The 27,477-nt window shown below is 38.7% G+C and overlaps 2 protein-coding genes across 5 annotated transcripts in view; one reads left to right on the forward strand and one right to left on the reverse strand.

The window, feature by feature from the left end:
* The window catches only part of DOK6 (docking protein 6), a 439,116-nt gene extending 428,044 nt beyond the window's left edge, over positions 1-11,072 (forward strand). For 2 of the 3 annotated variants that reach the window (XM_038391994.2, XM_038391991.2), the window contains one exon: positions 1,177-11,072. In XM_038391994.2, the coding sequence (XP_038247922.1) occupies positions 1,177-1,428 (252 nt within the window). In that variant the 3' untranslated portion in view covers positions 1,429-11,072. The remainder of the gene's footprint in view (positions 1-1,176) is intronic. The other variant, XR_006278942.1, reaches the window with a different exon arrangement.
* A 1,484-nt stretch (positions 11,073-12,556) lies between these two features.
* The window catches only part of CD226 (CD226 molecule), a 38,435-nt gene continuing 23,514 nt past the window's right edge, over positions 12,557-27,477 (reverse strand). Inside the window, exons 4-7 of one of the 2 annotated variants that reach the window (XM_043508167.1) lie at positions 20,307-20,418; positions 19,054-19,114; positions 16,080-16,568; positions 12,557-16,012 (exon numbers count right to left, since the gene is read on the reverse strand). In XM_043508167.1, the coding sequence (XP_043364102.1) occupies positions 16,431-16,568; positions 19,054-19,114; positions 20,307-20,418 (311 nt within the window). In that variant the 3' untranslated portion in view covers positions 12,557-16,012; positions 16,080-16,430. Of the gene's footprint in view, positions 16,013-16,079; positions 16,569-19,053; positions 19,115-20,302; positions 20,419-27,477 lie in introns of those variants that run through there. The other variant, XM_043508168.1, reaches the window with a different exon arrangement.

A 27,477-nucleotide genomic window follows, 5' to 3' on the forward strand; every position in this document is an offset into this window, starting at 1 on the left:
GTGTGAAACCATCATTCTTATTCACTGTTAAATAGTTTCCTTTCATTCCATGCAAATATTTAATTTTGGCATTGTCCAAGAGGATTATTCTTTCATCTTCTCATATATAGTAAATTTACTAAATACATTTTAACACCTTCTAATCTCACTTCAGCTCTAGTCTTGAATGTGGATTCCAAAGGTGAAAAAGATGGATAATAATTTGTACTAATTATCCTTTGATCTAAGGAGCTAAAAGAGTTTTATCAATTGTAGATAATTAATTTCGCCTCAAACCTTCCATCTGAGGTAGATAAATCTATGGGATAGGGAACAAAGTAATCTGAGTTCTATTCCCAGTTTTATCACCGGTTTGCTACAGGGTTTTGGACTTTGGACGTCATTTAACTTTTCCATAACTCAGAGTAATTAGGGACAGGTCATGCTGCATATCAATAGCATAGCTGAGAATTTAGGTAGTTCTGTAGCCTATAGGGCTAGCCTGCTTGCTTGCCTGCTTGCTACAGCTCACTTCATCGGATGCATGACTAATTGGATTTAACTAATTGAATTCTGTGCTGGTGAAAGCTCTCCACAGCTTCAAAAGTAACTAGTGAGACTTACATAGCCTTTTTCCTAAAAGAGCACTTTAGAACTTGACCATGTTAATTGTTGCTGTGAAAAATGGCATATATTTTGTTTGTTAGTGAATAAAATAAAAAGTCATTTCATATGGGGAAAGCAAGGATGACTTCCACTTACAATCACTCTCTCCCATAACAGCCTGCTCACACAAATAACCGTTATGTATGTGCACACCCAAAACAGTACAGAATCTAATCATATGGGGTCCGGGGGTTGTTGGAGGCATCCCTTACTGAAAAGCCCAGGAACAAGGGCATAAATATGAATAAATCAGTACTTGTTAATTTGATTCATGGAGGAAATAAAGGAAGAGAACCGAAAATGCAGCCAAAACCTTGGTTTGTTCTTTTTCTCCTCTGTCTGAGTGTTTTTGGCTAAAAGGGTCCAAATACAGTATGGAGCTGATGCACTTGTGTGTATAGAGGATGTTGCCAGTTCAGAAAGAGCTATGGCTAATATCTTATTAGCCTATTCAGAGGACATTTTCAGCTCAATTGTTTTTGAAGCTCAGTAAGTTGATTCATAATACACTGCTCTCTGGCTTCCTTCCAGGTCACAGTCTCAGTTCAACAAAGGTGTCTCGTGCACAGACGTTTCCCAGCTACACCTCAGAACCGGGCAAGGAGCACCAGCAGTCCCTGTCGCTGTCTAGCAGCTATGGATTCAGCTTCAGTTCAGCCCTCATCCAATGATACACACACAACAGATGACCAGAGAGACAGTCGAGCCTGGAACCTGCCAGTAGGTTCAGAAAGCCAGTTGCACCCTCAGAATCCACGAAAGACAAATTATAATGAAAATTGAGGCCTACTAGCTCCAGTCTGGTCACAGTGAAGATTAAAAACTGCAATGCAACTTCCATGAGGCACAGGCTAAGTCTTTTTATTTATTAATTTTTTATTTTCTTTGGTCCATATGTAAAAACAACCAGACAGATTCCCAGGTGTAAGAAAGCAATTGAATCCAATGAAACCCTGCTGGTGTGAAGCGGAGGTTTCTGCTTCACAGGACACCACCTGTTCTGGAGTGGAAACATGATGACACAATCAACGTTAGACTTGTCCCCCAACACTATGGTCAAGTTTGCCCATCTCCATTCCCACTGACAGCACCCACCTTTTTATATCGAAGTGGCCGCCCATTGGTTCCAGTTGGTACTGGAAAAGTGTTGTCCGTTAAACAGTATAGCGACTGTAGATGTTATCCTTAGAAATAAGCAAAGCTGCAATTACAGAAAGTAGAACACCTTTTTAATCAGGTTCCCATGGCTACCATGTATAACTAAACATGTATATTGGGAGTAGCAAGATAATCTTTAGTAACATCTTGGGAAATACAATTTGGTGCATTAAAAGTAATATTACTACCTAGTTTAGCTCTCATTTTAAATTCCTACGGCCAATTTCTGCCTCTGAATGCCATTCAGAGCTGTACATACATATCTAAAGGGCAGAATCCGGCTCTTAGAACTGTGAAGTCTTCACACCTGCAAAATATCTAAACAGGACTGTCTACTGTTATGACAAGTATATCTTTAAAAAAAAAAGAGGGGAAACTATTCTTCAAACAAAGGAATCTGGGCTGAAATCTTGAAAGGCAAACTCCTATTCTACCTAATGAGCTAGATTCTTTGCTAGTGTCTAGCAGCCTAGCTCTATTCTTATGCTTCTGGTCATTGTTACTTTGATTTTTTCAGTTTCTTTCCAGGATTTCTGTTTTAGCCACATTGTGTGTTGTGTATGATTGTGGATCAATTAATTGGAAAGACATGGAACAATTCTAAACTAGGCCTTTCCGTGCTTGAAAGGCATTTAAAAAAAAAACCTGCTAAGTTTGTTTAGAATCAGTAAGGAATAATGGGGAAGGCACAAATGTAGGTCTGGAGAATGAGTTTGAGCTGCCCTGAATATTTAATTTTTCATAAGGGTCATCAATTATTTATGTGCAGCATCTGAGGCTCTGAAATGCTGGAAATTGGGGGAACAAAAGATCTACTTGCTGTGTATCATGTGAGCCAACCATACAGTCCATTCTCTTGTTTTCTGCGATTACCAGAGGAATTCTTGTCATTAGTTGTCAGGACTGGCAGAAGCAGCATAACAAGGAAAAGAGCAGAAGATTTTTTTTCCAATTACATGAACAGTTTTATCTATGGTAATTTAACTGAAAAAAGGCTGGTTTTTTTATAAAAGAAATGTCTGCTTTGACTAAACATTTATTGATAAAGTATGTTTGACTTTTCTCCAAACATTTTACAGGCTAACAGATTGCAAGCTTATACACCTCAGTGAACAGCTGCTGAACGAAAAGGTTTGTGATTTGTTTGTTACAAAGTGCAGCTGATTCATTTAATCAAGGTTATTCTTTTCTTTCTTTGCCTTTCTCTTCCCAGTCCTTATTGGGCCTCTTCCCCCACCACATTCACAAATAGAACAGCCCCCTGTATAGCATAACGGGCTAACACCACAATGGAAATATGCCATCCCACACTGTCAGCAAATTGCACCCATGATACTGCACCCATCAATAAAGCCTCAGCTACACTTTTCATTTTTAAAAAGAAAATCAGGTTCAGATCCTCAGCTGGTATAATTTGACATAAATCCATTGTTCAAAGGAGCTATGCCAGATTTACATCATTTGACAATCTGGCCTAATATTTTTACTTCTTTGTAACTGGAAATGCTGCAGCTTGCCCACAATGAGAAAGAAAATGTGTGTGTGTGTGTGTGTATAATTTCCTTTGTATTTCTTGGTCTAAATACTCGTTTCATGACCTCAGATTCTCATTCATTGTGTCCCTCAGTGATATCAATGGTGGTCACTTTATATTTATACATACATCATGGTCCAAAAACAAGGGAACTGGCAGGGTTAAAAGGGAAGCATTGGAATTGCCATACGGACCACATGTCCATATATTTCAGAATCCAGCCTCTGAGGGTGGCCCACAGCAGTTGCTTCTGATTATACCTCATTATGGAGATTTTCTGCTTTTGAGTTGTATGGATGATATTACTGTCTGACCCCAGCTGGTGATCACCTCATATGGTGATATATGATTGCTGATAATCTGTGTTATTTTAGTCTAGCCCTTGTAACAGCAGAAACTATCTGCTGCCCCCTGCAAAAAAAAAAAAAAAAAAAAAAAAAAAGCCACTTATAGGAATCTTAGTAACTGCCTTTATCTTCATAACTTTGAGTGGCTATAATTTCCAAACCACTCATACTTTTATCAACTCTTTAACCAGTCCTTGCACCTTCAGGTGCAGCTAAAACAAAAGAAAAAGGAGGGAAAGTAGGTCCAAAATTAAGTTAAATTAAACCTATAGAAAACCTGATTTCTCAGACAGTGAACAATGAACTTGCAGCATCTTATAAAGACTCGTTAAAAGAAATCCCCAGACACAGGGATTTTCAGAAGCAGATGAGTAGATTGCACAGTTTGCTTTATGTGCCACCCCAGAAAAGCAGGTGATACAGCTGAAGAGGTTTGGGTTTGTCATTCTCCAGAAGAGTGTTACACTTCCTACAAGAACCGTTACACTTCCTACTAGTGCTAGCCATATCACAAACACTGCCTTCTTTGAATTACAGTAACTCGTGGCATATGCCTGCTTATGATATGAGTGGCTTCTCACTGAAACAAGCTTTTACAGCTCCTAATGGGGTTCTGCCAGAAGGAGCTTCCTTTTTGGCACATAGCTGAGCTGCAGTCTAGAGACCATCAGGGTCCATAAGGAGCCTTTGGACCACAAAGAGTCCTATTCAAGTCTCAGCTTCATTCCTGTGCAACATACACAGATAAGAAGTCCACTCCTGAAGCATGAAAAATGAACTCTGATTTCAGTTCCTGGGCTGTGTAGAGTAAGAGGGCAACAAAATGACTTCTTTGGTTCTGGTAACATGAATATATCTAATTAGCTTTGATATACACTTTGAAAAGGACTTTTCTAATATAAATACCCAGGGTGTACATTAGTCATTATATACAAATGAGGCTCTGCATAGATGCACTTAACTAGAATCATAGCATGTGAGATGTTCTAGTAGATTGTCACATGCTGATGTCTTTAAGCTGTAGCATTCACTTAGGGCAGATAAGAGGAAATGGAGTGGAGACCAGTGATAAATAATGAAATATGCTTCTAAAGTAGTGTAGTTTCCTCAGGGTTGTCAGTGCCACCCCAGTTTTTAATACATTTGATCCAGTGTGACACTTTTTGCTTTAAATTTGGCTCTGAGTATACCATTATGGATCAAATTTTGCTTGCCTGCATTAAATATCTTGAAATCTGGAGCTTAGAGTCTTCTTGTAGAAAAATTGTACAACTATTTGGGCTTTGCTTTTGTCTTTTCCAATTTGATCCCAGTTCTCCAGCTACACGCTGTCCTTCTAAAGTTATGCTCTTGAGTTGGTGCAGGTAGAGCAATAGGAAAAAGCTTACGAATCTGTTGGTAAAGTAAATGCAGGTATCAAATTTGTTAGGAAAGCTATTCTGTTTCATTCTAGCAAAGGTCTAACATGAAGTTTCTAGCAAATCTTACATTTGACGCCATAGAAACAAATCAGAACCAGGTAGTAAAATAAACATACTGTTTTTAGCTATGCCTTGCATTAGTTCCTCCCTGTTAACCAGACCAAATTTTATGGGTGGTGTTGGGACAAAACAGCTGAAAGACTCCATAGCAATAATTTCACTAGTAGGGCTCACAATATTAACAGCTCACAAACATCCTGGGCTTTTTTTCCTAAGCGAAACTAGAAAGCAGTCAATTCAGCATGTTTCACGAGCAATAAAGTCCTTTAGTTATACGCAGAACAAATGCAACAGGGATAGTACTTTTTCTCAGCCTTGAACTGTAGTGGCCACCTGTGTGTAAAGTTCAGACTTCATGCTCATTCAGTCATTGGCCTCCATTGTAACTGCTAACAAAGATGCTAATTAGAGCCAAGAATGCTGGTGATTTTAGGGATGCCATTATCTGTGTATTAGAAACTCACTGAGACCATTGGCCAATGTCACGTAGGTCTCAGCTTAGAGGTTGGCCACCAGCAATCTAGGCTGGATTTTAACTGGTAACCTGCAGGCTAGGCTTTGTTTTCTATGATCAGATCTCATAATTGCTACACTTTAGATTGAAGCAAAAAAACAAACATCATTCAAATGCAACATGTTTGTCTCCAAGTCCAGTTTTGTATTTTGTAATTTTTCCACATTTTATAGATAATTTCTTAGGGGGTGAAATGGCCATTGCACAAAATCAAAAGAAGAATGGACTAGAGGATAGGGTAGCAAAAAGCCATTGTTAATTAAAGATGACAGGGAGGCAGCACCAGAAATAGAATGACTCCTCTTAGTACATCAGCCCAACTAGTGACACTCTCCTATAACCATTTATGGCACAACAAACAAATCCTAGCTTCTCACATTCTCCCACACACAGAAAAGCCTATGGGGTCAGCCTATAATTTACTGGTGGAAGGTTGCATTGACACAGGTTTTACAAGTGAACTGGTTAAGATTTGATGCAGTACATAAGCACTTTCTGGAGATAAAGTCTTGAGCTTCTGTAATCAAGCATAGTCCTTATTCCTGACTTTGTGAAGAAAGGGGTCTGATATTTGTAATGAGTGAGCAAGTAAAACAAATACTCTTGAAAATAAAATGAATACTAAGAAGCACAGAGGAACAAACATGGTAGTTGAATGGTCCTTGAATGTACACTGAATGTCCTTCTGTAGCACTAAGAGGCAAAACACTCACAAGGCAATGAAGACAATGGGAGGTGATGGGTACTCATAACGTTTAAAAATTAAACCACTTATTTAGGTGCTTAAATGTGGATTTAGGACCCTACCTCTATGCTTCTAGGTAAAAATCCTGATTCCATGCATGTCAGTGAAAGTTTTGCCATAAGACACCTTTCTGTAGCTTTTTTCTGCAGTTTGTTTCTTATACTTGGTAGACTTTTAGAGAAAGATGTTAAATTAATTGTAAAGAGTTTGTTTTTATTTAAAATGTTTAGTCATTTAAAAATAAAGAGGAAAACAACATTATTGTAGATGAAGCACAGTTTTTCCTTTTAAGTTCACTTTGACCCTATGGGCCAGCTTTTGCCTTGAGTTACAACCCCTTTGAAAATAACTTGTTTTCAGTTACACCTTGTAACCCCCCACTAAGCTCAATGCCGGTTCAGCATATAAAATGCTCTTTAAGAGAGATTTCAGAGTAGCAGCCGTGTTAGTCTGTATTCGCAAAAAGAAAAGGAGTACCCATGGCACCTTAGAGACTAACAAATTTATTAGAGCATAAGCTTTCGTGAGCTACAGTTCACTTCATCGGATGCATGAGTTCAAACCCTTCTCAAATTTCACACTTCATTCTGAACAGCATTAAGGGTTAAGTTTTCACCACTTCTGCCTTATCTTTCTATGTAGAAAGCGTCCTGAGAATGAATAGATTTGCATCTTTCTTTTGTTATAGTCTTAGGACAGTCAGAGGAATTGATATATTTTACAGAGGATTTTTCCATGTACCTATTTTAGTTCTGAGCAAAGTTATCCCCCGTTTTTAATGTATGTTTATTCTTGTTCTCAATATATATTTCATTGTCTTGTAACAAAGACTGCAGCGAGCATAGAAAGACAGCATAAAATGAATCCAGTCTCTTGACAATTTTACACCAATAATGAGAACAAAGATGGCAGTTACACATCTATTGTCATGACTGCTCTTGTAGCAAGAACAGAACATGGTGCAAAATAAAGCTATCCTTGTGACAAAATTAATATTGGAGTCTTTTAAGCTTCCTCAGATGACAATGATATCAAGCATCTAAATTCTGGAGGTGCTTTTTGTAAAAGTTGCATTGCACTTTTTTAGACTGTAATAAGAAAAACAGTAATAAATGGAATGTACTCATCTTCAAGCCTGCATTCAGCTCTTGTCCCCTCATCTCCAAAAGGGCATAGTAAACAGAGCCCTCAGGGAAGGGCAACAAAAAGAATAGAAGCATGGAATGGGGTGAGGAGTCAAAACATGGAAAGACTTAAAAGGATTAGGATTAGGGTGATTTAGGAGATATGATACTCATAGAGCATTGGATCCTGCAAGGTGCCCTCTACTCCTATTGAAGCCAGTGGAAACTGAGGGTACTCAACTCTCACTAAAGTGCTCAACTTCCACTGGCTTCAATGGAAGCTGAGATTGGCACTCAACTCATAGGATCAAGGTCCCACAGAACAATAATTTGCGCAGAGAGGGTCAGTCAGGTGTTCTTATATTATGGAAAAGGGTAAATAAGAACATCAGCACTCATGTTAAAATGCATTGTTTAATCTAGATGAAAGAAACTCATTTATAGTTGGTTTAGCTTGTGGAACTAACTGAGGTAAGATTTTATTGAAGCAAATAACTTGGAACATTTCAGAATTGGATTAAACATTTATGTGAATAAAAACAGTGTCAGCAATTATAAGAAAGAAAATTTGAGGACCCTCAGTTCTCATACTTCTGCCCATACAATGACATGCAGAAGGAGTCTAATGAGAAATTTCTTACATGATATATTAGTGTACAATTATGGAGGTTTTACATCTTCTGCAGGATATAGTATAAATCTTAAAACATTTATTTTCTTGAATACCTTCTTTAAGCTGTGAGAAAATATGGTGTTGGCAGAGTGTACACTTAAATGGAAATGAAATATACACTACTCTTATTAAAAAATACAAGAAAAATGTGGCAAAATGTACTTCGACTATAATTTAGCATGGCTAATGTGCTACTGATCACTAATTGGAAGTGATTTCACGTAGGAATGAAAGAGATATGGAAGGTAACAAACAAAATATACTTTCTAGTGACTAAAACTTAACTTCAGCATGTTACAATCTTTGTCGAAGCAGGTTTCTCACCTACAGTCAGTTCCCAGAGACTTCACCCCTCTTCTTCCTTCCCCCCCCCCCCCTTGGTTGAAGGATCAAGATTTCAAGAGCTCTGGCCCCTTGTCTCTCTCAGCTGATAGATGCCAAAGTGGCTTTATGTTTCTGCTTATATTTTCCAAAGTCTCTGTTTTAAGAGCCAGGAAGGCTTCCTGAGGGTACAACATACCCCATTTTGATCGGTAAGTGGTCATCTCCCCTATCTGCTAGTTTTATGGCTGTGTTTACTTTAAATGTACTTCCATTATGCCTGTCCTCACCTTGCTCAATTTACATTGACAACACCGTGAAGCCGATGAAACAACATTCCTTTGGCTGGGTTAGGCTAATGCACTGCTGGACAAACACGTTTTAAGACCATATTTCCAGCACACAGCTATAATTCTCTATACATCACCTGTAATGACTGGCGTGTTACCAGTTTCGATAGGATACCTTACAGGATGCCTTTTTTTTACATAGATTGCCTCAACTCACTGTTGTCATAATGAGTGTGTCAGACCTCAGGTGAGTTATGGTATGGTGGTGCCTTCTTCCAGTTGGCAATAGAGAGGCACCCAGGGGGTCTCAGCTATTTCTCATTTTTTCCATAAGCATTTTCAACTTTGCTCAGTACGGGCTGTGTTACTAGGAAAGTGGCTACTCATAAAAATATGCCAATTGCCTTAGATAACTTTACAAATTTACTTCAATATTTCTAGTATTCCAGTTATATCCTATATAAAGTATAGGTAGGCTAGACAGGATTAGATTTTTAATACCTATAAACATTGATTTCTCCATACTCACATGTTGATAAAAAAGTATTTCCACTGATGGCAGCAAAATTTATCAATAGTCACAGTACAAAAAGTGCCGTTTGCAAACTTATTAGATTTTGATTTAAGGATGGTCGCTTTGTATATTTTGACATATGTTCTTGCTTCCACCCCCATAATTTCATGATAATGAAATTTTAAATGGATTAAAAATAAGCTTACAAATAAACATTGATATTATGTGTCAAAAATTACAAAAAATAAAAATTGAATTCTGCCAAGCCAAAGCATAAGGGAATATTGTACCATAGATACTAACATAAACTTATCTTTTTAACTAAGGTAAAACTTTTTTTTTTGAGTACCCCACATGATGGAAAAGTAACTGTATCCAGAATCCATCTTTGTATTAGACACAGTGCTAGCAGAAGGCAAAGTAGCATGATAACTGCATCATTCACTCTGAAATAGAGCTTCCAAGACAGAGATGAATTCTGAGAGCGGTGACTAGATTTAGGAAATATTCAATACAACATTTTGTTCAAAACCTTCAAAATAATGTTTCAGCAATGTGTGGCAAACACAGCCATGTGTTTCAGCAAAGTGTGGCAAATTTTACTTACCCCAAGGTGCATATTTTCCAGCATTGATGAGCTATCTAAATTTTTCCAGGTATATCTCAGCCTGGGAGGTAGATGCCTGAGCTGCTTTCTTCTGAGAACTGATTAAAACATCAGGTAACATTTTCAAATGCATCTGAGCGCTTTAGGAACCTATCTTCCATTTTCAAAAGAGTGTAACACCTGGTAACGAACTAAAGCTGGTTCAGCACTATCTCCTATTGATTCCCATGGCAACTAGGCATGTAACCTGCTTTGGTGCTTTTGAAAATCTGACAGTTTGCCTATCCACATCTCTAGGTGCCTAAATACTGTAGAAAATCTGGTCATTAGGCACTTAAGTTTCATAGCAAGTCAGTGGTACTTAAACTTTTAAATGCCTACATCATTTTTGAAAAAAGGGACTTAGGAGCCTCAATCATTTAAATGTTTCTAAAATTTTGCCCATCATCTAAATAATTCTATGAGCAGGGTTTAGATTGGGAGCCTGAACTAGTTAGGTTGGTGTCCAACTAGACATAAAACATGTAAAAGGAAATGTGAAATTTTAGAAATGTGCACAATTTCAACATCTCAATGGTGTTAATTTCAGAAAGAGCTTTAAAATAAATTTCTCAGAACATTGAGAAAGTCATCTTGCTACCCGATGATCATTAAAGACAGGAGCAAACAATTAAATTTAATTGGAGAAACAAGGCATTAGCAATTAATTGTAGCCCTGGAATAAGCAAATACAACTCCACTGAATTCAGTGGAGGCATTTACAGCCTGGGTTTCCTCTCACTTACATCTGTGTAACTCAGTGAGGTAGATGGTAACTGTGCTGGTGTCAATCAATGGACTTCAGAGGACCATCCCCACATGACAATCACTTAGCCTACTGAGTTTAAATGGAACTTTAGAGGTGTAAAGTAGATATGAGAAAATCTGCCCCCTGGTTTCCAGAAGTTTTAAGACTGCAAGTAATCTTCGCCCTAGGATCTGTTATTTGAAACAGTTTCTTTTCATAGCTCAGCCCAGACCATTCCCCAAATCCAAAGTTCCCTGCCTGACTCAATCTTTCAAGTACAACCCAACATACACTTTTAGCTCCCTTCTCTCCCCCTCTCAGTAACAAACTCTCCAGATTTCAGAGTAGCAGCCGTGTTAGTCTGTATTCGCAAAAAGAAAAGGAGTACTTGTGGCACCTTAGAGACTAACAAATTTATTAGAGCATAAGCTTTCGTGAGCTACAGCTCACTTCATCGGATGCATTTGGTGGAAAAAGCAGAGGAGAGATTTATATACACACACACAGAGAACATGAAACAATGGGTTTATCATACACACTGTAAGGAGAGTGATCACTTAAGATGAGCCATCACCAGCAGCAGGGGGGGGAAGGAGGAAAACCTTTCATGGTGACAAGCAGGTAGGCTAATTCCAGCAGTTAACAAGAATATCAGAGGAACAGTGGGGGGTGGGGTGGGAGGGAGAAATACCATGGGGAAATAGTTTTACTTTGTGTAATGACTCATCCATTCCCAGTCTCTATTCAAGCCTAAGTTAATTGTATCCAGTTTGCAAATTAATTCCAATTCAGCAGTCTCTCGTTGGAGTCTGTTTTTGAAGCTTTTTTGTTGAAGTATAGCCACTCTTAGGTCTGTGATCGAGTGACCAGAGATGATACTCACCAGCAACCACACACCACACAACAGAACCACTAACCCAGGAACCTATCCTTGCAACAAAGCCCGTTGCCAACTCTGTCCACATATCTATTCAGGGGATACCATCATAGGGCCTAATCACATCAGCCACACCATCAGAGGCTCGTTCACCTGTGCATCTACCAATGTGATATATGCCATCATGTGCCAGCAATGCCCCTCTGCCATGTACATTGGCCAAACTGGACAGTCTCTACGTAAAAGAATGAATGGACACAAATCAGACGTCAAGAATTATAACATTCAAAAACCAGTTGGAGAACACTTCAATCTCTCTGGTCACTCGATCACAGACCTAAGAGTGGCTATACTTCAACAAAAAAGCTTCAAAAACAGACTCCAACGAGAGACTGCTGAATTGGAATTAATTTGCAAACTGGATACAATTAACTTAGGCTTGAATAGAGACTGGGAATGGATGAGTCATTACACAAAGTAAAACTATTTCCCCATGGTATTTCTCCCTCCCACCCCACCCCCCACTGTTCCTCTGATATTCTTGTTAACTGCTGGAATTAGCCTACCTGCTTGTCACCATGAAAGGTTTTCCTCCTTCCCCCCCCTGCTGCTGGTGATGGCTCATCTTAAGTGATCACTCTCCTTACAGTGTGTATGATAAACCCATTGTTTCATGTTCTCTGTGTGTGTGTATATAAATCTCTCCTCTGCTTTTTCCACCAAATGCATCCGATGAAGTGAGCTGTAGCTCACGAAAGCTTATGCTCTAATAAATTTGTTAGTCTCTAAGGTGCCACAAGTACTCCTTTTCTTTTTGCAAACTCTCCAGACATTCCTTCACACCTCCAACTACTAGCAGACAAAATGTGCTCTGTTGGGCCAGAGAGAAAGAAATAGCCAAGAGGAACAGAAAGAGGGAAGTTATGATGGAGGCCTTGGCAGGATGCAGATTATTTATTGTCTTTAAAACACATCAGCATTTTTTTAAGAATAAAGAAAGTTAAAGGAAATATTTCAATATAGCATCTCAACTCCCTGCTATACTATCTGCCCAAAGCACATTAAAGTGGGAGTTTTTCATGAACCAGGAAGATGGCTGTCTCTGCAGAGTGAAGTGCTACCAGAATAGGCCAATTTCAGATACTATTTTACTCTGGAGGACTCGGTTCTTCAAGAGACATGTATTTAAATTTAAAAGGTTTCATAATGCCATCAATTACAGGACTTCTCCTTGAAACATAAACCAAGCATATAAATGTGTCTTTCCTTGCATACAACTAGCCATAGCACATTTAATGTGTCACTGAAGAAAAGCCATCTTTTCCTTTTCATCAGTATAATTCCAGTTTTCTGCTAAGAGGTCCCTTAATTAAAGATTAACAAATTAAATATCTCTTTTGTTTAATGAAAATATGCTTTATCCTGTAAGCTTCATTTATTTAAGTAATGTTTCTGGAGCCTGGGTTTGTTTGGTTATTTTTAAATAAGTAATGCTGTAACAGCCTTCAGTAAATCCCATAATCTGGCTGCTGTTCAGGGCTTATTCTTATCTTTGTGGGACATTGATTTTTTTTAAACGGTTCTAAGCTGTAGAGAAAAATCACACTTATTTCAATCATTATTTTCACGGTTTATCATTGCTATTTTTCTGTTCAAAAGTGATTGCAAAGTTTAGTTGCATACTTTTGCCCTAGAGGAAATAAGCACCTGTAAAAGGAATTGCATTTCTTACATTGGCTAAGGATGTAATTTGGTCCTCTTATGTGAAATTCAGAGCTTGATCATCTAAGTCATAAATATGCCCTATGAGCTGTCTGACTTCAGAGTGGGTAACTAGAACACTAATTTAAAACGATGCAAATTTTGCCATAGACAGTCCCTCAAGCCACACTCATACATTTTAAGAGGTATTAAATCCTACTCCCCAACTGCTGTGCTTAGATGCTTCACCTACAGTGATTTCCATTAAAAAAATCAGCACTGGCCAACAGTTACTCCACAGTGGTAGCTAAGTTTTTCCCTCTATTTAGAAAACAAACTGTTGGCAACATTGACATATTAATGACAACATGTGCAAGCCAGGCTTTTTAGTCTTAAGAGATTTTAGTAACTTATTGATTTTGCTGCCAGTTTGGGACATTGAGAAGGTTGTTTTTTTAATGGTTTCATCTGGGGTTCAGCTGCTGTTCACTGATATAGCTTTATGATAATGGTACAAAATTAAGCTGTTGCTTGGTCTGTTTATTGGAAAAGATTAATATATTACTTTTATTATGCTATGTGTGATGTGGTGACACAATTTTCCCTGTATACTGTCTTTGTAGAAGCAAAACATCTATGGAATTTGAATTAAAATAGATTAAACAAAATGCCAAGATATGCAGTATAGATTTTCCCCCCTAAAATCTGGAAAATGTTCAATTATTTTGAAAAAAAAATTGTACACAGAAATGTTATAATGGCCTCAGATACCATGTCAAGGAAACATCAAGGACACTTACCAGAAACAAACGAAAATAAGATGATCCTATAGCTATTCAAGTTAAAAAAAAAATCTCCATCTTTTTAGTCTATGTAAACTAGTATGAATGCACTACGAGTGAAAACTCCGCTTCTATAAAAGCAGGAGGGCACTACCAACTTTGTGCTTATTATATCTTGAGGCATCCAGCGCTCTGACTGGAAAACAAATCTACTGGAATGAATTATATTAATAACTTTGCATTTGAATATAAATGGGATCACCAGATCTAGGTTAAAGAAAAGGCCTGCTGATACAGGGCTCTACTTGTAATACTGTGCACAATTTGCAATGATCTGGTATGACGTGATAACTCAGGTAAAAAAACCCCAACTTATTAATAGTACATTTCCTTGTATCCTCATCGGTATGATGCAATTTCATTGTTCATCTGCTTACCATCCTTCAGTCGGTGGAAAAAAAATAAAAGTACCCTTTATAATGTGTTTAGGTATTTGCTGAGGAGTACACAGATAAAAAAAATGTGTTTGCCATTGTAAACAATGAAACTCTTAAATGCTAGGTTTGAATGAATTTTTAGTCTTACAACACTTCAATTTAGCTGAAGTGTAGGTTAGCTGCACAATGCTGTGATCCTCTCCAGTAGCTTAGGACACCCATGTCCACATGATGACCAGAAGAATCTAGACCACTGTTTTCTTATTCACATGAAAACAGCCTTCTGTCAGAAGAGGTTAACTATAATGTGCTTTTAGCTTTCAGGCTGCTGTCAATGCTCTTTCCCTGCCAAATTCAATGGAACTGGTAACTAATGCTTAGGAAGAATGACGTTAACTTTTTTCCCCTTTCCAGAAATATTCAATTTCAGTGCCACTTTCACTAATGTTTAAAGAGAAAGGGAGCACCAGGCCAAGCAGATGTGATTAATCAGCCTGACATACAGTATACAGTATGTTGAGGCACTATAGTATGCAGCCATATGTGACTATTAGTCTTCATGATAGCACTCACTCACCTTGATTCCTCCCTCATGTTAAAGTGACTGTCCTGCGCACGCCTAGAGACATTTCACTTGTGTAAAGGGCCAACAAGATGCGTAGACCATAATTCTCAGGTCTGCCTTCTGGTTTTGTTTCTTTCTATTTTTGTGCATTTTCTTCTGCAGGTTCCTGCAGAATATATACACATATATGTATGTGTATGTATACATACCATTTTGTAAGTGTTCTTAATCATGCTTTTTTCTTCTGTTTTGCCTCATTTATTCCTGTATCCTCCTTGTTCTCATTTATTTTTTGTGCAACCAACCCTTATAATAAATTATTATTAAATATAACTTGCCAGTGACTGAGTCTTTGTGTTTTGTTTTCACCTGTGGGCTTGTCGACATTACCAGCTGGATCAATGGGCAGTGATCAATTCAGCAGGGGTTGATTTATCACATCTAGTCTAGATGCGATAAATAGAGAGCTCTCCCCTCGACTCCAGTACTCCACCAGGGCGAGAGGCACAGGTGGAGTCAATGGGAGAAAGTCAGCTGTCGACTTACCGCAGTGAAGACACTGCAATAAGTAGATCTAAATACATGGACTTTAGCTATATTATTCACGTAGCTGAAGTTGCGTAACTTAGATCGATCCCCACTCCAGTGTAGACCAGGCCTGAGGGCCAGATTTCTATCCTTTCCTCAACCATAAGGACCTGAGTAACTGCTTGAACATCTTGTGTGGCCATGGAGAGGAAGGGATGGTGAGTTCCTATGAACCCTTCTTATTCTGGGCAGGAGGAAACCAGATGTATGTGAAGAGACAAGATCAAATACAAGTACTATGTTACCAGTGGGCAAAAACAGTTTCATTCTGCTACCACTCTATAAAACACACAATGTGAGTGCCACTGCAGATGTTAAATACCTGGATCAATGGGAGAAAGTCAGCTGTCGACTTACCGCAGCGATGACACCGTGAAGATGTTAAATACCTGGATCTAGACAGAAAAGAACACATTTTCCCTCTGCTTCACTCGTTCATATAAACTTCCAAGATCAAATTCAGACCTGGTGTAGACAGGCCATGGGAGGTGCAGCAGCTCTGAAGTTGGCCCCTTAATTTATTCCCTCCCTCCCTGCCAAAATGATTTCTTAAAATGTAACTAAAGTCTCGGAAAGTGTAAATTATAGACAAACAAATCTCTTTCTGCACTGATAAATCAATGTCACTTTGCTGATGGAGACTAAAAAAACAAAAGGTCAGTCTGGTACAGAGAATCAAGCCTACGATCCAAAGCCTATACTTCTACATTGGTTACTTTATTCAGACATGCAAAAGAAACTCATGGTCTCGTCTTAGGTTTGCGTGAGTAGTCTCTGTAGTTGATATAAATCTCATCCATCTGTCCAGATACTGATTCTACTCCTCTTCTGCTGTTTGGTGTGCCATGAAAGTTGGATCTTCCATAACTGTTACTGGGCTAGAAGAACATAAAACCATTAAAAATGACAACAGTGAACTGCAAATCAGTGGTTCATTAGACAGCCACACTTTATTTACTCAAGGGAGATGTTCACAATCGAGCTAAAGCTCAAGAGCCCCTGTTAGTGTTGGGCTCTGAATGCCCTCAGAACAACAGTAATAGGAATGTCAAAAAAATGAAGAAAAGGTCCTTGAGCCCAGATCTCATTTACAGTACAAGCAGATACTGCAGTAGTGAAGGTAAGGTGGGAAAGAACAGAGATGGGAGGAAGAACCTGGAACACGTTGGTATTTTTAGTATTCTGAACATTTCAAAAAGTTCCAGAGAGTTTTCTCAAAATATCTAGGATGGGGCTGTCAAGCGATTAAAAAAAGTGATCACACAGTTAAAAAAAATTGTACTGTTAAATAATATTAGAATACCATTTATTTAAATATTTTTGGATGTTTTCCACATTTTCAAATATATTGATTTCAATTTCAACAGTGTACAGTGCTCACTTTATTTTTTATTAATTTGTGCTCTGTAAAAATAAAAAATTGTATTTTTCAATTCACTTAATACAAGTTCTGTAGTGCAGTCTCTTTATCATGAAAGTTGAACTTACAAATGTAGCATTATGCACAAAAAATAACTGCATTCAGAAATAAAACAAACGTCAAACTTTAGAGCTTACAAGTCCACTCAGTCCCACTTCTTGTTCAGCCAAGCACTCAGACAAGTTTGTTTACATGTGCAGGAGATAATGCTGCCCTCTTCTTGTTTACACTATCACCAGAAAGTGAGAACTGGTGTTCACATGGCACTTTTGTAGCTGGCATTGCAAGGTATTTACGTTCCAGATGTGTTAAAGATTCACGTGTCCCTTCATGCTTCAACTACTATGCCAGAAAAAATTAATCGCAATTAAATCGCAGTTTTAATTGCACTGTTAAACAATAGAATACCAATTGAAATGTATTAAATATTTTGAATGTTTTTCTACATTTTCAAATATATTGATTTCAGTTACAGCACAGAATACAAGATGTACCGTGCTCACTTAATATTATTTTTGATTACAAATATTTGCATTGTAAAAATGATAAAGAAATAGTATTTTTCAATTCACCTCATACAAGTACTGTAGTACAATCTCTTTGTCGTGACAGTGCAACTTATAAATGTAGATTTTGTTTGTTAAATAACTGCAGCACTCAAAAACAAAACAATGTAAAACTTCAGAGCCTACAAGTCCACGCAGTCCTACTTCTTGTTCAGCCAATAACTAAGACAAACAAGTTTGTTTACATTTATGGGAGATAAGGCTGTCCTCTTCTTGTTTACAGTGTCACCAGAAAGTGAGAACTAGCATTCGTATGGCACTTTTGTAGCTGGCATTGCAAGGTATTTATGTGCCAGTTAAACTAAACATTTGTATGCCCCTTCATGCTTCGGACATCATTCTGGAGGGCATGCTTCCATCCTGCTGATGCTCGTTAAAATAATAATGCATTAATTAAATTTGTGACTGAGCTCCTTGGGGGAGAATTGCATGCCCCCTGCTGTTTTTTAACCACATTCTGCCATATATTTCATGTTCTAGCAGTCTCGGATGATGACCCAGCACATGTTGGTCATGTTTAAGTATTAGTGTTTGGGTCCCATCTCTAAAGAACAAAAAAGAGGGAAACCTTTGAAAACTGGGTATCTGCCCTACAAAATTAAAGTAGATTAACTCACTCTCGCTCCCAAAGTTTTCCTGTTACACTTCTCCCATGGCAGAATTCCTGCATACATATGCAATATGTTTAGGTATTACTTTTAAGACAAACTGAAGATGTATCAAATAATAGAATGAACCAATGTTACCTTTAGTGTCCAAAATTAAACATGCATGAAGCATATGGAGGAATGATGGGGTTAGCTTTCAAGCCCAAAGGTAAATTATTTGCAAACATATCTATCCTTTTATATCACAGAAGGATGACAGCCAAAATAGTTAGCACTTTGATGTTTAATACTATCAAAGTCCTTAGCAAATATGAACTAATCCTTGCAGCACTCCTCTTAAACTAGCAATCAATTTTTATTCAAGGGGAAACAGAAATTCAAAAAGGTGTTAAAGCCAAATTGGGAGCTCAAAATCCAGCCCATAAATCCATATTTAGGACAAATACACAGGGCCTGATTTGGAGCATTGCTGAGTATCTGCAACTCCCATTGACTTGAGAATGGTGGCCTGCATGACGAGCCCATCAACGGGATTAGACCTCAGGAATTCCTGGTGCTTGGATCAATGCTCAGACCACTACACCACTGTCTCTTACAAGCGTGAGCATATTTCAGGGAAACAGTGAAAAAAACACCAGTAGTAAGAGTATAATTTAAATCGCGAACGGCAGAAAGTACTGTTTTCATGTTGTCACATTTAAATTACGCAGAAAAGAAAGATACAGAAAAAAATCCCGCAAAAAGCAAGTAGTTCTTTGGCCAGTCTTACCTGGGTCTGAGCAGAGTACATGGCTTTCGACAGGGCCTTCATAATCCTTCTCCTTTTCTTTCTGGTGACACACATTCAGCAGGAATGTTACAGTGGAAATGCACATTTACATAGTTTAGCAGATTAATTCTAACACCATAGATCTGTACAATAATCTCAATACAAAAATAATAACCATAAAGGCTTAAAAGGCCATCTAGCATCTTGGGATTTTCCTTCCCAGGGAGAACTAGAAAGGAGAGAGAGAATGGAGATCTGGTTCTACCTTCTTACTCAAAGCAAAAGAAAGAACAAACTCCAATCAGCCTCTCCTCTGGGTCCCTCAGCAGTTTAGTGTCCTCCTTGGGACAGAAATTGACTTTGTCTCATATAGTGCTGAACACAAAGTTGGGACATAAATAATACATTTAAAAAACCAACCCCATTTGAGGTGAATATAAAGACATATTTGCCAATTAGCTACAATGACCTTTTTTCTAAAAATGCTTTGTATTTGGGGGGACGGGGGGGAGGGCGCGAGATGTCTCATTATTTTGTTATTGTTGTTTTTGCCAGCTTCAACAAAAAACAAAAAGATATACAATCTAGGTTCAAAGAAAAGGAGTACTTGTGGCACCTTAGAGACTAACAAATTTATTAGAGCATAAGCTTTCGTGAGCTACAGCTCACTTCATCGGATGCATCACGAAAGCTTATGCTCTAATAAATTTGTTAGTCTCTAAGGTGCCACAAGTACTCCTTTTCTTTTTGCGAATACAGACTAACACGGCTGCTACTCTGAAATCTAGGTTCAACAACTTTTAGTCATTTGGTAGGGGATGCAGCATACTTGGGGATGAGGGAATTCAAGCAGGAAATAAATTCAGAACTTAATCCCTTAGCATGTAATCGCAGAGTGTGCCAGTTGTGGTTTATGCCATGAAAGCACTTCATAAAAGCATGAAGATTAGAACATGTTGACATTTTTTGAAATTCAAATTTTTTAAAAAATTAGGAAAAACTTGAAACAGTCACAATTTTTTTCTACCAACGATAGCATCAGAATTTTCCAAGTGTTGATATTTCAAATTTTGAATAAAAGGGGTAAATTTTAAAAAATTGCTACATTTCCACACCCCATTTTTTAAAACGAATTCTAAAGAGGATGTTAGACTCTTAGCAGTGATGTCAATGGAAGACTATCCAATATGAGGTCTTTGACACTTTAGAGCTACTCAGGGTCATTAAGGAATTGGATCTGTTACTCTACTTACTTTCTACGATAAACAAGAGTGATGCTGATGATCAGTATGGTGACCAATAATAATAATGAGGCAACAGCCCCTCCAGCAATGAGCAAAATATGCCAGTGATGATCCAAAGTTGCTAGAAGATAATAATAAAGATCATCAATAGTTTGAAGAGGCAGGAATTCTTCACATTCCACTAAGGTTCAAATCAACAGTTATATGGATAAAAACATATTCAGTGAAAGCTAAAGGGGAAAATGAGACTGGCCCTTCCTCTTTCCCCTCAGGCTCCAACACCAATTTTTCACTATTACTGGGGCTCTCAGCAGAGTTTACATGGATATCACAAAAGGTGAGAGACCACAATACAGAGATAGGGACTAAACAATGCATCTCATAGCTTATTTTTCCCCACTGAGGAAACCAGAGTCTGATATCACAGACAAGATCTCTTCAGGTAGAAATAAAAAAAATACTGCATGCTAGTCGTGTAAAAGTTATTGCAGAACCAGATATGGCCTATGATTTTACTCTACAGAGGTTATCCTAAACAAATAGTCCAACAATCTCTCTGTACTCAGCCTTCTGGGCTTCATGACTCAAAACAACCAATAGCTTTGTCATCTCTTCAGAGACCCCCAGAAAGGTTGCCACAGTCAACATTACATTGTCAACTACTACACAATCATGCCAGTTGTTTCCTGTGCTAACTGTAGGGGAAACTATTTTAACAAGCATTTCCACAAAAATTTATCCCCTTAACCTATGGTAGATCCCATGTCCTGGGGCTTTTGTTTGAAGAACCTATTCATCTGTTCTACTATTTAAACAAAGACACTTTCTGAGAACCATAACCAAGGTGAGAAGCACTTAATTAAAATTAAGTTAGACTTCACTTTCCTTGAAATGTTTAGATTTTATTTCTGAAAATTTTACTGACCCCAACTGTAGCCAAGGAACACTCAAATGGCCAACTTGAGGGGGAAAAGATGATTTTACATATGTATTCCCCCAATCCTGAGACCGCCCTGCACACAGTCAGTTTATATGGTTCCTGATATCTGAGCACCACAAATGCTAATATATTCTCACAAAACTCCTGACAGGTAAGAAGTGATTATCCCAATTTTACAGATGGGAAAATTGAAGCACGGAGGGGAAGCCTCCCAAAAACTCTGTGGCAGTGCCAGGGCCTGAACCCAAATCTCTTGAGTCTCAGGCCTACAACCATCCCTCTTCAGTACTGTTTACTACACACACAGTAGTTATACTGAATATATTTTCTCACACTCTTGATACTGATTTTGATTAAAAGAAGCAGGAAAAAAAAGTATGTTAAACCACAGAACTTCTAATCAGCCTTTGTGCAACCCACCACAATGCACTGCTTCCTCCTCCTATGAGTAGGTACTAGGGGCACACCCAGATAACACAAACTGTTAATAGCAGCATAAGCATTAGCCAGCTGGTTTCACCTCTATGCTGCAGGGTCCACAATGTGAAAGTCAGTGTGTGAACAGACGTACCACCCAGTCCATCCGAGTGGTAGGAGGGATTCTGTTCAGCTATTTGCATAGGAAAAAAATGCACCCTTATACAGTCTTCTACTTCTTTTACCTCTGTGCACATAGAGGGTAGGATCTAGCCAAAAGTAAACAGAATGCAAAAACAAATAACCTTACTGTTTTCAAATTCTGACATGACACAGAAATGAAAGTAACGAACAATAAGGAAGACATGGGCTGAAAAAGGCAAATATCTGGTTTGTTAAAAATGGGGACTTTTAATATACTGACTATATTAACTATATATCAGCAGTTCTCAAACAGTGATCCAGGAAACCCTGGTTGGTCACATAGTGTTGTGTTTCCTCCTGGTTTCCATCTGTTAAAATGTATTAAAAGACAGCTGAAGTGCTTTCCTAATATTCTTTCCATGTAAGCAATTGCTGTAATTGCCACAGAGATACTAATTAACTGAAAATGGGAGGACAGCAGATAATGAAGAAAACTCTCTATTAAGGTCTGTTCCATGTTACTGACGATCTTGAGAACCCTTGCCATACATCATTACTATTTATTATTTGTATTACTAGAGCCTAGATTACTAAACCAGACCGGGTCTACAGACCCTACAGACACAAAGTAAGAGACAATCCCTGCCCCCAAAGAGCTTACAGTTTAAACAGGCAAGAAACAGACTAATAGGCAGGTGATAGGGCAAGGTAGCAATAACAGGAGTATGTTTAACCAGGAACTAGCTAAATGCAGGGTTTGTATGTGAGATAAGCCAATCAGTAGCAGTCATCACAAATCGCCACCTGCTTAACCCATTACCAGATGGCTGTGTTCTGGGGGCAACATAGCACAGGTGAATCCTTAGGAGGACAGTGATTATTGGATACTATGAACAGAGGCCGTAACTTGTTCACTAGCTTCTCTTCAATGCTGATGTGCACACAGGAAACTGCAGGGCAAATGCTACCCACAGAAAGACCCCATGCTTTAATTTCAATATTGTTCTACTGGAAAGAAAGAAAACTCAAACTTTTATATTGCTGAAGGGACATGGGACATTATAGCATTCTGACGGACTGTAAGAGCTGAAGACTTTCATATTGTAAGCACATATAAAAACCTGTGGCCTTGTGTTTTGAGCCTGATTGTAGTTGTCATATGCTTATAATGACAAAGGAGAAGAGAAATTAGTTAAGGACATTGAAATCAATGGTAAATGGGACAAAATACAACATGGTTTTACAAAAGGTAGATCATGCCAAACCAACCTGATCTCCTTCTTTGAGAAAGTAACAGATTTTTTAGATAAAGGAAACGCAGTGGATCTAATTTACCTAGATTTCAGTAAGGCGTTTGATACCGTGCCACATGGGGAATTATTAGTTAAATTGGAAAAGATGGGGATCAATATGAACATCAAAAGGTGGATAAGGAATTGGTTAAAGGAGACTACAACGGGTCCTACTGAAAGGCGAACTGTCAGGTTGGAGGGAAGTTACCACTGGGAACTTCCTCAGGGATCAGTTTTGGGAACAATCTTATTTAATCTTTTTATTACTGACCTTGGCACAAAAAGTGGGAGTGTGCTAATAAAGTTTGCAGATGATACAAAGCTGGGAGGTATTGCCAATTCAGAGAAGGATTGGGATATTATACAGGAGGATCTGGATGACCTTGTAAACTGGAGTAATAGTAATAGGATGAAATTTAATAGTGAGAAGTGTAAGGTTATGCATTTAGGGATTAATAACAAGAATTTTAGTTATAAATTGGGGACGCATCAATTAGAAGTAACGGAAGAGGAGAAGGACCTTGGAGTATTGGTTGATCATAGGATGACTATGAGTTGCCAATGTGATATGGCTGTGAAAAAAGCTAATGCAGTTTTGGGATGCATCAGGAGAGGCATTTCCAGTAGGGATAAGGAGGTTTTAGTACCATTATACAAGGCACTGGTGAGACCTCATCTGGAATACTGTGTGCAGTTCTGGTCTCCCATATTTAAAAAGGATGAATTCAAACTGGAGCAAGTACAGAGAAGGGCTACTAGGATGATCTGAGAAATGGAAAACTTGTCTTATGAAAGGAGACTTAAGGAGCTTGGCTTGTTTAGCCTAACTAAAAGAAGGTTGAGGGGAGATATGATTGCTCTCTATAAATATATCAGAGGGATAAATACAGGAGAGGGAGAGGAATTATTTAGGCTCAGCACCAATGTGGACAAATGGGTATAAACTGGCCTCCAGGAAGTTTAGACTTGAAATTAGATGAAGGTTTCTAACCATCAGAGGAGTGAAGTTTTGGAATAGCCTTCCAAGGGAAGCAGTGGGGGCAAAAGATCTATCTGGCTTTAAGATTCTACTCTATAAGTTTATGGAGCAGATGGTATGATGGGATAATGTGATTTTGGTAATTAATTGATCTTTAAATATTCAGGGTAAATAGGCCTAATCCCCTGAAATGGGATATTAGATAGATGGGATCTGAGTTACCCAGGAAAGAATTTTCTGTAGTATCTGGCTGGTGAATCTTGCCCATATGCTCTGGCTTTAGCTGATCACCATATTTGGGGTCGGGAAGGAATTTTCCTCTAGGGCAGATTGGAAGAGGCCCTGGAGGTTTTTCGCCTTCCTCTGTAGCATGGGGCACTGGTCACTTGAGGGAGGATTCTCTGCTCCTTGAAGTCTTTAAACCACGATTTGAGGACTTCAATAGCTCAGACATAGGTGAGGTTTTTCGTGGGAGTGGGTGGGTGAGATTCTGTGGCCTGCGTTGTGCAGGAGGTCGGACTAGATGATCAGAATGGTCCCTTCTGACCTTAGTATCCATGAATCTATGAAAGACATGTTGTATTTCCTTCCAAGATATTATACAGCATTAGTCAGTCTCTACATCATAAGAATTTTCTGCTTAGGCAATTGCAGAAACAAACAAACAATTGCCCTCTATGGAGCAAGTTCAAACATTTTCACATATTAGCTGCTTTGCTAAAACAGAGCATTTCATTATTATCTGTGCCAGAACATCAGATGCTAATCCCCTCACATTTCAGGAAAGGGTACATCTGCATCAGGCTCAATACTTCTGGATTGAATCCTTGTAAGGTAGATTCCAACCAGAAAACTCCCCTCAAAAACATAGGGGAGTTTTGGCTCCAGGGTTATTAGGCTGGGCTCATCTCAGGTGTATGACACTTTGAACATGGTGATTACCAGCTACCTAGTTAAATTTGGGTAAGAAAATTCTACAGATTTTGCTTTAGAAGCAAAAATGCCTAGAAGCCCTTTTTTGCCTTCTCAGTTGAAGTGAATTATGCCCTACTGCTGCTTTTGTTTTCATAAATATACCAAACCCTACTGTAACTACTGACCTTTCAAGATTCAAGCTTTCACAGAAACAATATCTACATGTCAGAGACTTGTCATTTATCTCTTTAATGCCTGTCTTCTGATAAAAGAAGCTAGGCGGATGGGAGACTATTCATCTGTTCTAAAGGCCAGGCCCATTTCCCTTAAGTGTTGGATGAAAAACAGTTTTGTAGTATTGACACTTTCTTCACAGGATTTTGTAATTTTTATGGGTGAAATCTTTCAACCTTCAACACACTAACAGTTGTTTTGAGAAGGAAACACTGATGGGCTAGACAGTTACAGTGCATTGTGACTAATGAGAGAGGTTTTTATTGCAGGGTAAGGAGCTGCTTATAGCTTGTTATATGCGTTGCTGGAATGGTACATACAGTATGCTAACTACACACTGCTGGAACAGCTGATTGTGCAAATGAAAGTGAGAAAGAAAGCAACACATGCATGTTCATGCTTAGGGAAAGGGGCTTTGTTAACTCCTAAAAGTCCTACAGACACACACAATTCATTTAGGAAACTAAGGTGAGGGAAAAGAGCTAATTCCACTCAGTTCCTATCTCTTCACTTCTGTCTTCCTCCAATAGCCTTGCCTTCACACACACCCCACACACACACACGCCTCTCACTGCCTGCTGTAGAAGGCGAACTCCTAATACCACCTGCCCACATCATACCAGAAGAGCCACTGACTGGACAATGTGCCTCCTGTTTCCCACCCATCTAACATTCCCCAGCAGCCACTTTTGGCTGCATGTTGGTTTTATCCTCTCGCTGAGCTATTGTTGCCACAGTGATTGCCTGAACCTCCCTTCCACCCTTCCCTGTTGCTTTCAGAATGAGGCATAGGGCAGGATCCAGCAACAATCAAGGAGGCAGAATGAGGCAGGGCAAGGGAAGAGAAGTGTGTTCCTATGTAGGGTAGACAATGTGGGAAGGCTGTGCTCAAGGGCCCTGATCCAACCCATTGTCTTGCTGGTTTTCCCCTCTCATTGAACCAGCAACCTGAGCCCCTTGGAGTCCTGACAGCTTAAAATACCACAGGGATGGCCATTACCCAAAGAGTGGAAATGGTATTGTCTTCTCAGGTGGCCAGTAGTCTAGAAAGGATCTGTCAAGGTTCCTTCCCCACTCTTAACTCTAGGATACAGATGTGGGGACCTGCATGAAAAACCCCCTAAGCTTATTTTTTACCAGCTTAGGTTAAAACTTCCCCAAGGTACAAATTATTTTACCTTTTGCCCCTGGACCTTATTCCTGCCACCACCAAGCGTCTAACAAAAACAACAGGGAAAGAGCCCACTTGGAAACGTCTTTCCCCCCAAAATCCACCCAAGCCTTACATCCCCTTTCCTGGGGAAGACTTGATAAAAATCCTCACCAATTTGCATAGGTGAACACAGACCCAAACCCTTGGATCGTAAGACAATGAAAAAGCAATCAGGTTCTTAAAAGAAGTATTTCAATGAAAGAAAAAGTAAAAGAATCACCTCTGTAAAATTAGGATGGTAAATACCTTACAGGGTAATCAGATTCAAAACATAGAGAATCCCTCTAGGCAAAACCTTACGTTACAAAAAGACACAAAAAAAGGAATATCCATTCCATTCAGCACAACTTATTTTTATCAGCCATTTAAACAAAACATAATCTAACTCATATCTAACTAGATTGCTTATTAACTCTTTACAGGAGTTCTGACCTGCATTCCTGCTCTGGTCCCGGCAAAAGCAACACACAGACAGAGAGAACCTTTTGTTTCCCTCTCCCCCGCTCCAGCTTTGAAAGTACCTCATCTCCTCATTGGTCATTTTGGTCAGGTGCCAGCGAGGTTATCCTAGCTTCTTAACCCTTTACAGGTGAAAGGGTTTTTCCTCTGGCCAAGTGGGATATAAAGGTGTTTACCCTTCCCTTTATATTTATGGCAGGGTCCTATGGCTATTGACAGCTAATGGAGCTGGCAGCTTCTTTCAGTCAAATGTAGAGCTGTCGTCTTTGGAAATGATAGTCTCTGACTCAAGTACTAGCAAATGGTAAGTTTCTCAAATGCTTTAACTGGTTTCCCTTTTCCCAGATCTGCACCAAAAACTCATCTGGCAAAAGTAGAAATCTTAAAATCAAATAAAACCTTTAGTAGATTGGATAAGAAAAATCTACAGTTTTGCTTTAGATGTAAAAATAATACTTAGAAGTCCTTTTGCCTTTTCTCAGTTGAAGAGAATGGGTGTGTGTGTGTGTGTGTGTGTGTGTGTATATAAAGTACACATACAATTTTGATTTTTTTCTCTAGTCCTAATTCAGCTCAAATCACTTTAA

Source organism: Dermochelys coriacea, chromosome 2 (genome assembly GCF_009764565.3).
Source record: "Dermochelys coriacea isolate rDerCor1 chromosome 2, rDerCor1.pri.v4, whole genome shotgun sequence".
Taxonomy (NCBI): Eukaryota; Metazoa; Chordata; order Testudines; family Dermochelyidae; genus Dermochelys; species Dermochelys coriacea.